Source organism: Tachypleus tridentatus, chromosome 7 (assembly GCF_004210375.1).
Source record: "Tachypleus tridentatus isolate NWPU-2018 chromosome 7, ASM421037v1, whole genome shotgun sequence".
Classification (NCBI taxonomy): Eukaryota; Metazoa; Arthropoda; class Merostomata; order Xiphosura; family Limulidae; genus Tachypleus; species Tachypleus tridentatus.
In genome coordinates this window covers 115,280,536-115,294,875 of record NC_134831.1, presented here as the reverse complement: position 1 = coordinate 115,294,875, position 14,340 = coordinate 115,280,536, and the positions used below count along the sequence as shown (strand labels likewise).

The 14,340-nt window shown below is 31.3% G+C and overlaps 1 protein-coding gene across 2 annotated transcripts in view; it reads left to right on the top strand.

The window, feature by feature from the left end:
• Nucleotides 1-8,471, top strand: part of LOC143256439 (inositol-trisphosphate 3-kinase homolog) — a 50,397-nt gene extending 41,926 nt beyond the window's left edge. For both annotated transcript variants that reach the window (XM_076513675.1, XM_076513674.1), the window contains exons 7-10: nucleotides 2,244-2,300; nucleotides 2,609-2,782; nucleotides 4,154-4,327; nucleotides 5,123-8,471. In XM_076513675.1, coding sequence (XP_076369790.1) covers nucleotides 2,244-2,300; nucleotides 2,609-2,782; nucleotides 4,154-4,327; nucleotides 5,123-5,155 — 438 coding nt within the window. In that variant the 3' untranslated portion in view covers nucleotides 5,156-8,471. The remainder of the gene's footprint in view (nucleotides 1-2,243; nucleotides 2,301-2,608; nucleotides 2,783-4,153; nucleotides 4,328-5,122) is intronic.
• The last annotated feature ends 5,869 nt before the right edge of the window (nucleotides 8,472-14,340 follow it).

The window sequence follows — 14,340 nt, the reverse complement described above, 5'->3', positions numbered from 1 at the left end:
TTGTTATACACCAATAAGTAGTATCTATAGGAAGGTATGAAGTATTGTTATACACCAATAAGTAGCATCTATGGAAAGGTAAGAAGTATTGTTATACACCAATAAGTAGTATCTATAGAAAGGTATGATGAATAATTATAGATCAATAAGTAGTATCTAGAGAAAGTATTTTTATACACCAATAAGTAGTATTTATAGGAAGTATTGTTATACACTAATAAGTGGTATCTATAGAAAGTATTGTTATACACCAATAAGTAGTATTTATAGAAAGGTATGAAGTATTTTTATACACCAATAAGTAGTATCTATAGGAAGGTGTGAAGTATTGTTATACACCAATATGTAGTATCTATAGAAAGGTGTGAAGTATAATTATACACCAATAAGTAGTATCTATAGAAAGGTATGAAGTATTGTTATACACCAATAAGTAGTATCTATAGAAAAGTATGAGTATTGTTATACATCAATAAGTAGTATCTATAGAAAGGTATGAAGTATTGTTATACACCAATAAGTAGTATTTATAGAAAGGTATGATGTATAATTATAGATCAATAAGTAGTATCTATAGAAAGTATTGTTATACACCAATAAGTAGTATCTATAGGAAGTATTGTTATACACAAATAAGTACTATCTATAGAAAGTATTGTTTTACATCAATAAGTAGTATCTACAGGAAGGTATGAAGTATTGTTATACACCAATAAGTAGTATCTATAGGAAGGTGTGAAGTATTGTTATACACCAATAAGTAGTATCTGTAGAAAGGTATGAAGTATTGTTATTCACCAATAAGTGGTATCTATAGAAAGGCATGATGTATAATTATAGATCAACAAGTAGTATCTATAGAAAGTATTGTTATACACCAATATGTAGTATCTATAGGAAGTATTGTTATACACCAATAAGTAGTATTTATAGAAAGGTATGAAGTATTATTATACACCAATAAGTAGTATCTATAGAAAGATGTGAAGTATAATTTTAGATCAATAAGTAGTATCTATAGAAAGGTATGAAGTATTGTTACACACCAATAAGTAGTATCTATAGAAAGGTATGAAGTATTGTTATACACCAATAAGTAGTATCTATAGAAAGGTATGAAGTATTATTATACACCAATAAGTAGTATCTATAGGAAGGTGTGAAGTATAATTATAGATCAATAAGTAGTATCTATAGGAAGTATTGTTATACACTAATAAGTAGTATCTATAGAAAGGTTTGAAGTATTGTTATACACCAATAGGTAGTATCTATAGAAAGGTGTGAAGTATTGTTATACACCAATAAGTAGTATTTATAGGAAGGTATGAAGTATTGTTATACACCAATAAGTAGTATCTATAGGAAGGTGTGAAGTATTGTTATACACCAATATGTAGTATCTGTAGAAAAGTATGAAGTATTGTTATACACCAATAAGTGGTATCTATAGAAAGGCGTGATGTATAATTGTAGATCAATAAGTAGTATCTATAGAAAGTATTGTTATACACCAATATGTAGTATCTATAGGAAGTATTGTTATACACCAATAAGTAGTATTTATAGAATGGTATGAAGTATTGTTATACACCAATAAGTAGTATCTATAGAAAGGTGTGAAGTATAATTATAGATCAATAAGTAGTATTTATAGAAAGGTATGAAGTATTGTAATAGACTAATATGTAGTATCTATAGAAAGGTGTGAAGTATAATTATACACCAATAAGTAGTATCTATAGAAAGTTATGAAGTATTGTTATACACCAATAAGTAGTATCTATAGAAAGGTATGAAGTATCGTTATACACCAATAAGTAGTATCTATAGGAAGGTGTGAAGTATTGTTATACACCAATATGTAGTATCTATAGGAAGGTTTGAAGTATTGTTATACACCAATAAGTAGTATCTATAGGAAGGTGTGAAGTATTGTTATACACCAATAAGTAGTATCTATAGAAAGATATATAGTATTGTTATACACCAATAAGTAGTATCTATAGAAAGGTATGAAGTATTGTTATACACAAATACACTGTTCAAGACTTTCAATAGGAAATTAATTAGTAATGAAAACACTAAATGGTAAATCAGTTTCATATCCTGAAACGCGTATGTCCGATAATGACGTATTTACGGGGTATCATAAAAGACTGTGATATTACTATGGCAACAGAAAACATGACCATATAATGTAAAGTATGATTATAGATTTTTTTTTTCTCTTCTCTGTGTAGTTTCGAGAAACCCTCAGTTCTTCATCGACTCTAGGATTTAGAATCGAAGGTTTTAAGGTATGGTTTTCATTATTCATTTGAAAAGTTTACACGTTTCGATGTACTGATCAAAATATACAAGTAGCTGATTTAAGAAATGAAATCATAATCAAATAGGATGTTGTATATGATCTGAAAACGGACAAATTAGGATTTCATAATAACGGATCACGTCACAGCAGCTCTGACTACTTATAACTATTTTGTTATTAAACTTCATTAGGGTTAAACCTAGTTTTGTCAGGTTTTATAAATACATAAGTCTGTTCGTTTTGATAAATGTTAGAAATGATAGATCAGCTCAGTAACCCAGATTGTTTTCTCAGACTCAGCACAAGACTCAGACCAAAGATATGAAACTCGTAAAAACCCGAAGTGACGTCAAAACTGTCATGGAGTTGTTCTTCATTGGTCATGAAATTGTATGTGGTCAACTTTTAAAGAGGCTGAAATACATACGAAACAAGTTTGAACATTCGCCTTTCTTCCAGCGTCATGAGGTAAGATTTCGGTTGAAGTCAAAACTATATTAAATAAAAGGTTCTAAAGTTCTTATTTCGTGAACTTTAATGGTATTTTTGGTATTTTATCACGAAGATATTTTTTGTTTGTTTCCAAAATAATAAAGATGTGAGACTGGTATTGTTACATTACTTAACCTAGTCAGTTGGACAATATGTTACAAAACTAGAACAAGGGTAGTGAAAATGTGAGATTAGTGTTAATTCTCAACGTGGAAATTGGTAGGTTGGACTACATAGCAAAGTAACTCTTCTGGTTCTGTACAACAAATTCTAAGACTATAAGAACAATGAAACTTGACATCTAGAACTCAACCATAAATTTGATATCTACTAGAACTAAACCCTAAACTTCACATCTTATAGAACTCAATCCTAAACATGACATATACTAGAACTCAACCCTAAACATGACATCCACTAGAACTCAACCCTAAACATGACATATACTAGAACTCAACCCTAAACATGACATCTACTAGAACTCAACCCTAAACATGACATATATTAGAACTCAACCCTAAACATGACATCTACTAGAACTCAACCCTAAACATGACATATACTAGAACTCAACCCTAAACTTCACATCTACTAGAACTCAATCCTAAACTTCACATCTACTAGAACTCAATCCTAAACATGACATATACTAGAACTCAACCCTAAACATGACATATACTAGAACTCAATCCTAAACATGACATATACTAGAACTCAATCCTAAACATGACATATACTAGAACTCAACCCTAAACTTCACATCTACTAGAACTCAATCCTAAACATGACATATACTAGAACTCAACCCTAAACATGACATATACTAGAACTCAATCCTAAACATGACATATACTAGAACTCAACCCTAAACTTGACATATACTAGAACTCAACCCTAAACATGACATATACTAGAACTCAACCCTAAACTTCACATCTACTAGAACTCAATCCTAAACATGACATATACTAGAACTCAACCCTAAACATGACGTATACTAGAACTCAACCCTAAACATGACATCTACTAGAACTCAACCCTAAACTTCACATCTACTAGAACTCAATCCTAAACTTCACATCTACTAGAACTCAATCCTAAACATGACATATACTAGAACTCAACCCTAAACATGACATATACTAGAACTCAACCCTAAACTTCACATCTACTAGAACTCAATCCTAAACATGACATATACTAGAACTCAATCCTAAACATGACATATACTAGAACTCAATCCTAAACATGACATATACTAGAACTCAATCCTAAACATGGCATATACTAGAACTCAACCCTAAACATGACATATACTAGAACTCAACCATATCCATTTCACTCCAGGTAATCGGGAGCAGTATTCTGCTGGTTCATGATGGACAGAAGGCTGGTGCTTGGATTATTGACTTCGCTAAAACCAAACCCTTATCGGAAGGTGTTATGATTGATCATGTCAAGTCTTGGTCCGTCGGAAATCACGAAGATGGATATCTTTTCGGATTAGACAATCTTATTTCTGTAAGTGTCGTGTTAAAGTGACTTTAAAAATGAATGTCTGATCGCTTTGTTTTTGTAATGTTCTTGTCTAGAATGTCTGGTCGTTTTGTCTTTATAATGTTTTTATCCAGAATGTTTGGTCGTTTGTTTTCATAATAATTTTACCTTGAATGTTTGGTCCTTTTGTCTTTATAATGTTTTTATCCAGAATGTTTGGTCGTTTGTTTTCATAATAATTTTATCCAGAATGTTTGATCGTTTTGTTCATTATGTTGGTTATGAGAAATTAAAGGATATTTCTGAAGTAACATATTTTTTGACGCATGTTACCTGTCATTTTGTGACGCATGTTACCTCTCATTTTGTGACGCATGTTACCTGTCATTTTGTGACGCATGTTACCTATCATTTTGTGACGCATGTTACCTATCACTTTGTGACGCATGTTACCTCTCATTTTGTGACGCATGTTACCTATCACTTTGTGACGCATGTTACCTGTCATTTTGTGACGCATGTTACCTGTCACTTTGTGACGCATGTTACCTGTCACTCTGTGACGCATGTTACCTGTCATTTTGTGACGCATGTTACCTGTCATTTATTATTATCTTTTCTTGAACTTGAGTTGAATTTTGATGTAAATTGTAAACAATCGCTTATTTTTTTCGCCAACACAAGTTAAGCAGTTTGGATAATATGTAATTGAGCAGGATGTTTAATAATTATAATAAATTCTTGTCATATTACATAAATACTTTCAATTTTGTTCGATATTTTAGTTTATGAGATATTTTGCTTTGTTCTTATCTGTAGATCTTAGAAGACTGTCTTAAAACCGAAAGCTAGTCTTCTGTTTTGGATTACTACCTCGTGTAAGAAAGTGTTAACATGTGATTTAGGAAAAGACTAGAGATGGGAGTAATTTCATATCGTGACACCAGGTGAAAATCTCGTGTAGATTATTAATCGACTGTTTAGCTCGTCTGACGTCAGATTTTAATTATGATCAACCAGCGTGGTTCGAGCACTGATTTTTATTACAGTGACGTTTTCTAAATGTGCGCTCGGAGAAGAGAGAATATTTATATTTGTTCATGAAAAGAAGATGGCGCTAGTTGTGACTGAAAAATTTTTAATCTACAAAGAACACCTTGAGCTGAATTACTTTGTCGATATGCACCTCCATGTTGTTCCAAATATATCGAGGTTACACGTGATGACTGTGCTGTAGAATGTTCCAAAGTGTTCACCTCACTTGATGAATGTTTACGTTGTCTTTTCTCAGTTTTATCACGTGATTAATTAGTATCACATATAGAGTTTGCATTCTGTTTGTAACACAGCTGTGCCCTGATCAGTTTGGCCCGATTCATTCACACGCCAGTGTTGGAAGTAACGTCATCTGGTCTGTTTTATTCACACGCCAGTGTTGGAAGTAGCGTCATCTGGTCTCTTTTATTCACACGCCAGTGTTGGGAGTAACGTCATCTGGTCTGTTTTATTCACACGCCAGTGTTGGGAGTGACGTCGTCTAGTAGGATGCATTCACACATCATTGTTGGAAGTAACGTCGTCTAGTGGGATGCATTCACACTGCTGCAACTCTGCCCAAGGCCCAAGGTTCTCTCTCGCAGCATTAGTTTCCAAGATCTGTTTAACTAAAATAATTAATTTGTGATTAATAAAATAACTTCCATCAAGATCCCTCCTCACGACCTCTGGTGGGACAACTGTAAGATATAAAATGCTAAAATCAGGGGTTCGATTCCCCTCGGTAGATACATCAGACAGCTCGATGTGCTTTGCAAAAACACAAACACACGCTGCTTCCTTATCGTATCGTGGTTATTAATGTGTAGCTAGCCCCCTGGTGATGGAACAACAAACTGATTCCTCTAGAATCTATACGTGATCTTAATACAACCAATTTATCAAGTGCCCGATTTTCTTATTACGACTTCTAATTGTGTTACACCCATTCAGCATCTGCAGTTTTTCAGTTGTTAATAGCTGGGAAATCTGTTGACCACACTTTCCATATATGGCACATTTCGTTATTAATGTAACATCTGTTTGTAAATAATTACTGTTGTAAACAGCAGAAACTGTAAAGTCTCGTCCAGAAACAGTAAAGTCTTGTTACATTCGATTGTTCTTTATTATATGCTGGGCAGTCCTTTCGTAACTCACGTTTACAGCAAAAAGATAAATATGAACATTATGTCTGAGCTCGAAATGCTAAGGTCACCATGGATATGAACATTATGTGTGAACACGAACTGCTAAAGTCACCAAGAATAGAACATTATGTCTGAGCACGAACTTTTAATGGTGTTGAATGAGTTTCTTTACGTAAGACTGTCCACACCAATATTTTAAAGTCAATGTTTTTAAGTGGTAACAACGAATATTAGAAACTAACACACGCATGTGTCGTAAGCCAGATCTTACAGTTTTAACGTTCAAGTTACAGTTATTAGCTTTTCGTTAGCTTGAATTTCTAGCTTATTTTCTTCAATATTATACCTGTGTATAAAAAATGATGACACATTGTATACAGAATAATACTTTAGTTGTATTATGCGATAATACAGTTTAAAATGTGCATTACTTGGAAATAACGCTACAGATTTATTTTAATGTTAATGACCACGTGCTGTGATCACAGCGATTTTTTTAGAGTTCATAATAAGTTGCATAATTAAAACATGAGTAATATTTTCTAACACATAAACAACCGATGGCAGTTTACTGAATTTACTATTTCTACAGAAAATGTTACTTTTGTTTAGTAAAAATGTCTCAAAACAGTTATTTACCCCTCAATACTAAGTCTAAACACTTATAACGGTAAAATCTAGGGCTCGATACCCGTAGTGGACGCAGCACAAACATCCTATTGTGAAACTTAGTTTTGAACTACGAAACAAACACTGTACGTTGTGCAGTAGATATTATATGTATAAACAGTTCCTTAGTGTATCTGACATGGATACTTCGATCAGGTGTCACCAATACCGTCAATTCTAAACACTTATAACGGTAATACCTAGGGTTTGATACCCGTAGTGGACGCAGAACAAACAGTTCCTTAGTGTATCTGACATGGATACTTCGATCAGGTGTCACCAATACCGTCAAGTCTAAACACTTATAACGGTAATACCTAGGGTTTGATACCCGTAGTGGACGCAGAACAAACAGTTCCTTAGTGTATCTGACATGGATACTTCGATCAGGTGTCACCAATACCGTCAATTCTAAACACTTATAACGGTAATACCTAGGGTTTGATACCCGTAGTGGACGCAGAACAAACAGTTCCTTAGTGTATCTGACATGGATACTTCGATCAGGTGTCACCAATACCGTCAAGTCTAAACACTTATAACGGTAATACCTAGGGTTTGATACCCGTAGTGGACGCAGAACAAACAGTTCGTTAGTGTATCTGACATGGATACTTCGATCAGGTGTCACCAATACCGTCAATTCTAAACACTTATAACGGTAATACCTAGGGTTTGATACCCGTAGTGGACGCAGAACAAACAGTTCCTTAGTGTATCTGACATGGATACTTCGATCAGGTGTCACCAATACCGTCAAGTCTAAACACTTATAACGGTAATACCTAGGGTTTGATACCCGTAGTGGACGCAGAACAAACAGTTCCTTAGTGTATCTGACATGGATACTTCGATCAGGTGTTACCAATACCGTCAAGTCTAAACACTTATAACGGTAATACCTAGGGTTTGATACCCGTAGTGGACGCAGAACAAACAGTTCCTTAGTGTATCTGACATGGATACTTCGATCAGGTGTTACCAATACCGTCAAGTCTAAACACTTATAACGGTAATACCTAGGGTTTGATACCCGTAGTGGACGCAGAACAAACAGTTCCTTAGTGTATCTCACATGGATACTTCGATCAGGTGTTACCAATATCCACAATTTACTTTTCAACTTAGAAGATGTCGACATGTTTGTAAACCAGAAGGAAGTCGCTACGTATGTCTTGCCAACAGAAGAGAAGGATTGTGACATTTCTGACAAATATTAAATGCTGGAAAAACTACGTATTTATTTGTTAAGTATTTGTTTTACTGAGTGTGTTATTTATTATAATAAAACTAATTTAGTAATTATTAACAAATTACCGACTTACCTTTTGTTTCCTGTTATTTTGTCTATCATTTTCCCTAATTTTTAGAAATAATACCACTATATATACGTTAAGAATTTTCAAAGAAACTTCGCTAGGAGGAAGTGACGTATAGATTCTCAGAGAAGAACACCAAGTTTCGTTTTTTATTACTACCTCACTTAATAACATTTCCACATGACGATGTATATATATGCGAAATTTTCTATTGTTTGAAAGAAACGAAATAACTTCATATCAAACGACCTTACATACAAGAGCTTGTTCAACTAACATTCATCAAAGAGAGGGACTGACCATCTCAGAAGTACAGGTCATTCATGAGATAATTAGACAATATACACATAGATGTTGTTGTTGTTCCAAACACACGCGACACAAAGTCATCCGCAAACCTCTAAAAGGAAGAAACAATACTGAACTTACCACTAAATCGTTTTTTGTTTGACGGATAAAAATCTAATAGTAAATTAAATTCATGTATCCAATGAAGTATGTTACCCCAAGTAGTTAACTGATAAACAGTAACAAGCAGTGTCTATTATTAATAGTGAAATATGCAAATATCATGTTGATTTATATGATATAAGATTAACATTACCGAATTTTGTTATTTACAAGTTGAATACAGCGGAATAAGTCTTGTTATTTATAAATTGAATATAGTGATATCAGTCTTGTTATTTATAAATTGAATATAGTGATATCAGTCTTGTTATTTATAAATTGAATATAGTGGTATCAGTCTTGTTATTTATAAATTGAATATAGTGATATCAGTCTTGTTATTTATAAATTGAATATAGTGGTATCAGTTTTGTTATTTACAAGTTGGATATACAAGTATCAGTATTGTTATTTTAAATTCAATATAGTGACATCACTCTTTTTGGTAATAGTAGTACCAGTCTTGTTATTTATAATTTGGATATAGTGGTGTCAGTCTTGATATTTATAACTTAGATATAGTGGTATCAGTCTTGTTATTTATAACTTGGATATAGTAGTATTAGTCTCGTTATTTATAAGTTGGATATAGGAGTACCAGTCTTGCTAATATGTTGGATATAGTAATATCAGTCTTGTTATTTAATGTCTTGGATATAGTGGTATTAGTCTTGTTATTTATAAGTTGGATATAGTGGTATCAGTCTTGTTATTTATAAGTTGGATATAGTGGTATCAGTCTTGTTATTTATAAGTTGGATATAGTGGTATCAGTCTTGTTACTTATAAGTTGGATATAGGAGTACCAGTCTTGTTAATATGCTGGATATAGTAGTATCAGTCTTGTTATTTAATGTCTTGGATATAGTGGTATTAGTCTTGTTATTTATAAGTTGGATATAGTGGTATCAGTCTTGTTATTTATAAATTGAATATGGTGATATCAGTCTTGTTATTTATAAATTGAATATAGTGGTATCAGTCTTGTTATTTATAAATTGAATATAGTGGTATCAGTCTTGTTATTTATAAATTGAATATAGTGATATCAGTCTTGTTATTTATAAATTGAATATAGTGGTATCAGTTTTGTTATTTACAAGTTGGATATACAAGTATCAGTATTGTTATTTTAAATTCAATATAGTGACATCACTCTTTTTGGTAATAGTAGTACCAGTCTTGTTATTTATAATTTGGATATAGTGGTGTCAGTCTTGATATTTATAACTTAGATATAGTGGTATCAGTCTTGTTATTTATAACTTGGATATAGTAGTATTAGTCTCGTTATTTATAAGTTGGATATAGGAGTACCAGTCTTGCTAATATGTTGGATATAGTAATATCAGTCTTGTTATTTAATGTCTTGGATATAGTGGTATTAGTCTTGTTATTTATAAGTTGGATATAGTGGTATCAGTCTTGTTATTTATAAGTCGGATATAGTGGTATCAGTCTTGTTACTTATAAGTTGGATATAGGAGTACCAGTCTTGTTAATATGCTGGATATAGTAGTATCAGTCTTGTTATTTAATGTCTTGGATATAGTGGTATTAGTCTTGTTATTTATAAGTTGGATATAGTGGTATCAGTCTTGTTACTTATAAGTTGGATATAGGAGTACCAGTCTTGTTAATATGCTGGATATAGTGGTATCAGTCTTGTTATTTATAATTTGGATATAGTGGTATCAGTCTTGCTATTTATAACTTCGATATAGTGATATCAGTCTTGTTATGTATAAGTTTGATATAGTGATATCAGTCTTGTTATTTAAAAGTTAGGTATCGTGGTATCAGTTTTGATATTTACAAGTTGAATACAGTGGTATCAGTCATGTTATTTATAAATTCGATATAGTGGTGTCAGTCTTGTTAATGTGTTGGATATAGTGGTATCAGACTCGTAATTTACAAGTTGGATATAGGAATATCAGTCTTGTTATTAATAAATTGAATATTGTGATATCAGTCTTCTTATTTAAAAGTTAGGTATTGTGGTATCAGTTTTGATATTTACAAGTTGGATATAGTAGTACCAGTCTTGTTATTTAATGATTCGGATATGGTGGTATCAGTCTTGTTACTTATTACTTGGATATAGCGGAATCAGTCTTGTATTTTAAAAGTTGGATATAGAAGTATCAGTATTGTTATTTGTAACTTCGATATAGTGGTGTCAGTCTTGTTAATGTGTTGGATATAGTGGTATCAGACTCGTAATTTACAAGTTGGATATAGGAGTATCAGTCTTGTTATTTATAAATTCAATATAGTGATATTAGTCTTGTTATTTATAAATTGAATATAGTGATATCAGTCTTGTTATTTATAAATTGAATATAGTGGTATCAGTCTTGTTATTTATAAATTGAATATAGTGATATCAGTCTTGTTATTTATAAATTGAATATAGTGGTATCAGTCTTGTTATTTATAAATTGAATATAGTGATATCAGTCTTGTTATTTATAAATTGAATATAGTGGTATCAGTTTTGTTATTTACAAGTTGGATATACAAGTATCAGTATTGTTATTTTAAATTCAATATAGTGACATCACTCTTTTTGGTAATAGTAGTACCAGTCTTGTTATTTATAATTTGGATATAGTGGTGTCAGTCTTGATATTTATAACTTAGATATAGTGGTATCAGTCTTGTTATTTATAACTTGGATATAGTAGTATTAGTCTCGTTATTTATAAGTTGATATAGGAGTACCAGTCTTGCTAATATGTTGGATATAGTAATATCAGTCTTGTTATTTAATGTCTTGGATATAGTGGTATTAGTCTTGTTATTTATAAGTTGGATATAGTGGTATCAGTCTTGTTATTTATAAGTTGGATATAGTGGTATCAGTCTTGTTATTTATAAGTTGGATATAGTGGTATCAGTCTTGTTACTTATAAGTTGGATATAGGAGTACCAGTCTTGTTAATATGCTGGATATAGTAGTATCAGTCTTGTTATTTAATGTCTTGGATATAGTGGTATTAGTCTTGTTATTTATAAGTTGGATATAGTGGTATCAGTCTTGTTATTTATAAATTGAATATGGTGATATCAGTCTTGTTATTTATAAATTGAATATAGTGGTATCAGTCTTGTTATTTATAAATTGAATATAGTGGTATCAGTCTTGTTATTTATAAATTGAATATAGTGATATCAGTCTTGTTATTTATAAATTGAATATAGTGGTATCAGTTTTGTTATTTACAAGTTGGATATACAAGTATCAGTATTGTTATTTTAAATTCAATATAGTGACATCACTCTTTTTGGTAATAGTAGTACCAGTCTTGTTATTTATAATTTGGATATAGTGGTGTCAGTCTTGATATTTATAACTTAGATATAGTGGTATCAGTCTTGTTATTTATAACTTGGATATAGTAGTATTAGTCTCGTTATTTATAAGTTGGATATAGGAGTACCAGTCTTGCTAATATGTTGGATATAGTAATATCAGTCTTGTTATTTAATGTCTTGGATATAGTGGTATTAGTCTTGTTATTTATAAGTTGGATATAGTGGTATCAGTCTTGTTATTTATAAGTCGGATATAGTGGTATCAGTCTTGTTACTTATAAGTTGGATATAGGAGTACCAGTCTTGTTAATATGCTGGATATAGTAGTATCAGTCTTGTTATTTAATGTCTTGGATATAGTGGTATTAGTCTTGTTATTTATAAGTTGGATATAGTGGTATCAGTCTTGTTACTTATAAGTTGGATATAGGAGTACCAGTCTTGTTAATATGCTGATATAGTGGTATCAGTCTTGTTATTTATAATTTGGATATAGTGGTATCAGTCTTGCTATTTATAACTTCGATATAGTGATATCAGTCTTGTTATGTATAAGTTTGATATAGTGATATCAGTCTTGTTATTTAAAAGTTAGGTATCGTGGTATCAGTTTTGATATTTACAAGTTGAATACAGTGGTATCAGTCATGTTATTTATAAATTGATATAGTGGTGTCAGTCTTGTTAATGTGTTGGATATAGTGGTATCAGACTCGTAATTTACAAGTTGGATATAGGAATATCAGTCTTGTTATTAATAAATTGAATATTGTGATATCAGTCTCTTATTTAAAAGTTAGGTATTGTGGTATCAGTTTTGATATTTACAAGTTGGATATAGTAGTACCAGTCTTGTTATTTAATGATTCGGATATGGTGGTATCAGTCTTGTTACTTATTACTTGGATATAGCGGAATCAGTCTTGTATTTTAAAAGTTGGATATAGAAGTATCAGTATTGTTATTTGTAACTTCGATATAGTGGTGTCAGTCTTGTTAATGTGTTGGATATAGTGGTATCAGACTCGTAATTTACAAGTTGGATATAGGAGTATCAGTCTTGTTATTTATAAATTCAATATAGTGATATTAGTCTTGTTATTTATAAATTGAATATAGTGATATCAGTCTTGTTATTTATAAATTGAATATAGTGGTATCAGTCTTGTTATTTATAAATTGAATATAGTGATATCAGTCTTGTTATTTATAAATTGAATATAGTGGTATCAGTTTTGTTATTTACAAGTTGGATATACAAGTATCAGTATTGTTATTTTAAATTCAATATAGTGACATCACTCTTTTTGGTAATAGTAGTACCAGTCTTGTTATTTATAATTTGGATATAGTGGTGTCAGTCTTGATATTTATAACTTAGATATAGTGGTATCAGTCTTGTTATTTATAACTTGGATATAGTAGTATTAGTCTCGTTATTTATAAGTTGGATATAGGAGTACCAGTCTTGCTAATATGTTGGATATAGTAATATCAGTCTTGTTATTTAATGTCTTGGATATAGTGGTATTAGTCTTGTTATTTATAAGTTGGATATAGTGGTATCAGTCTTGTTATTTATAAGTTGGATATAGTGGTATCAGTCTTGTTATTTATAAGTTGGATATAGTGGTATCAGTCTTGTTACTTATAAGTTGGATATAGGAGTACCAGTCTTGTTAATATGCTGGATATAGTAGTATCAGTCTTGTTATTTAATGTCTTGGATATAGTGGTATTAGTCTTGTTATTTATAAGTTGGATATAGTGGTATCAGTCTTGTTACTTATAAGTTGGATATAGGAGTACCAGTCTTGTTAATATGCTGGATATAGTGGTATCAGTCTTGTTATTTATAATTTGGATATAGTGGTATCAGTCTTGCTATTTATATTTTCGATATAGTGATATCAGTCTTGTTATGTATAAGTTTGATATAGTGATATCAGTCTTGTTATTTAAAAGTTAGGTATCGTGGTATCAGTTTTGATATTTACAAGTTGAATACAGTGGTATCAGTCATGTTATTTATAAATTCGATATAGTGGTGTCAGTCTTGTTAATGTGTTGGATATAGTGGTATCAGACTCGT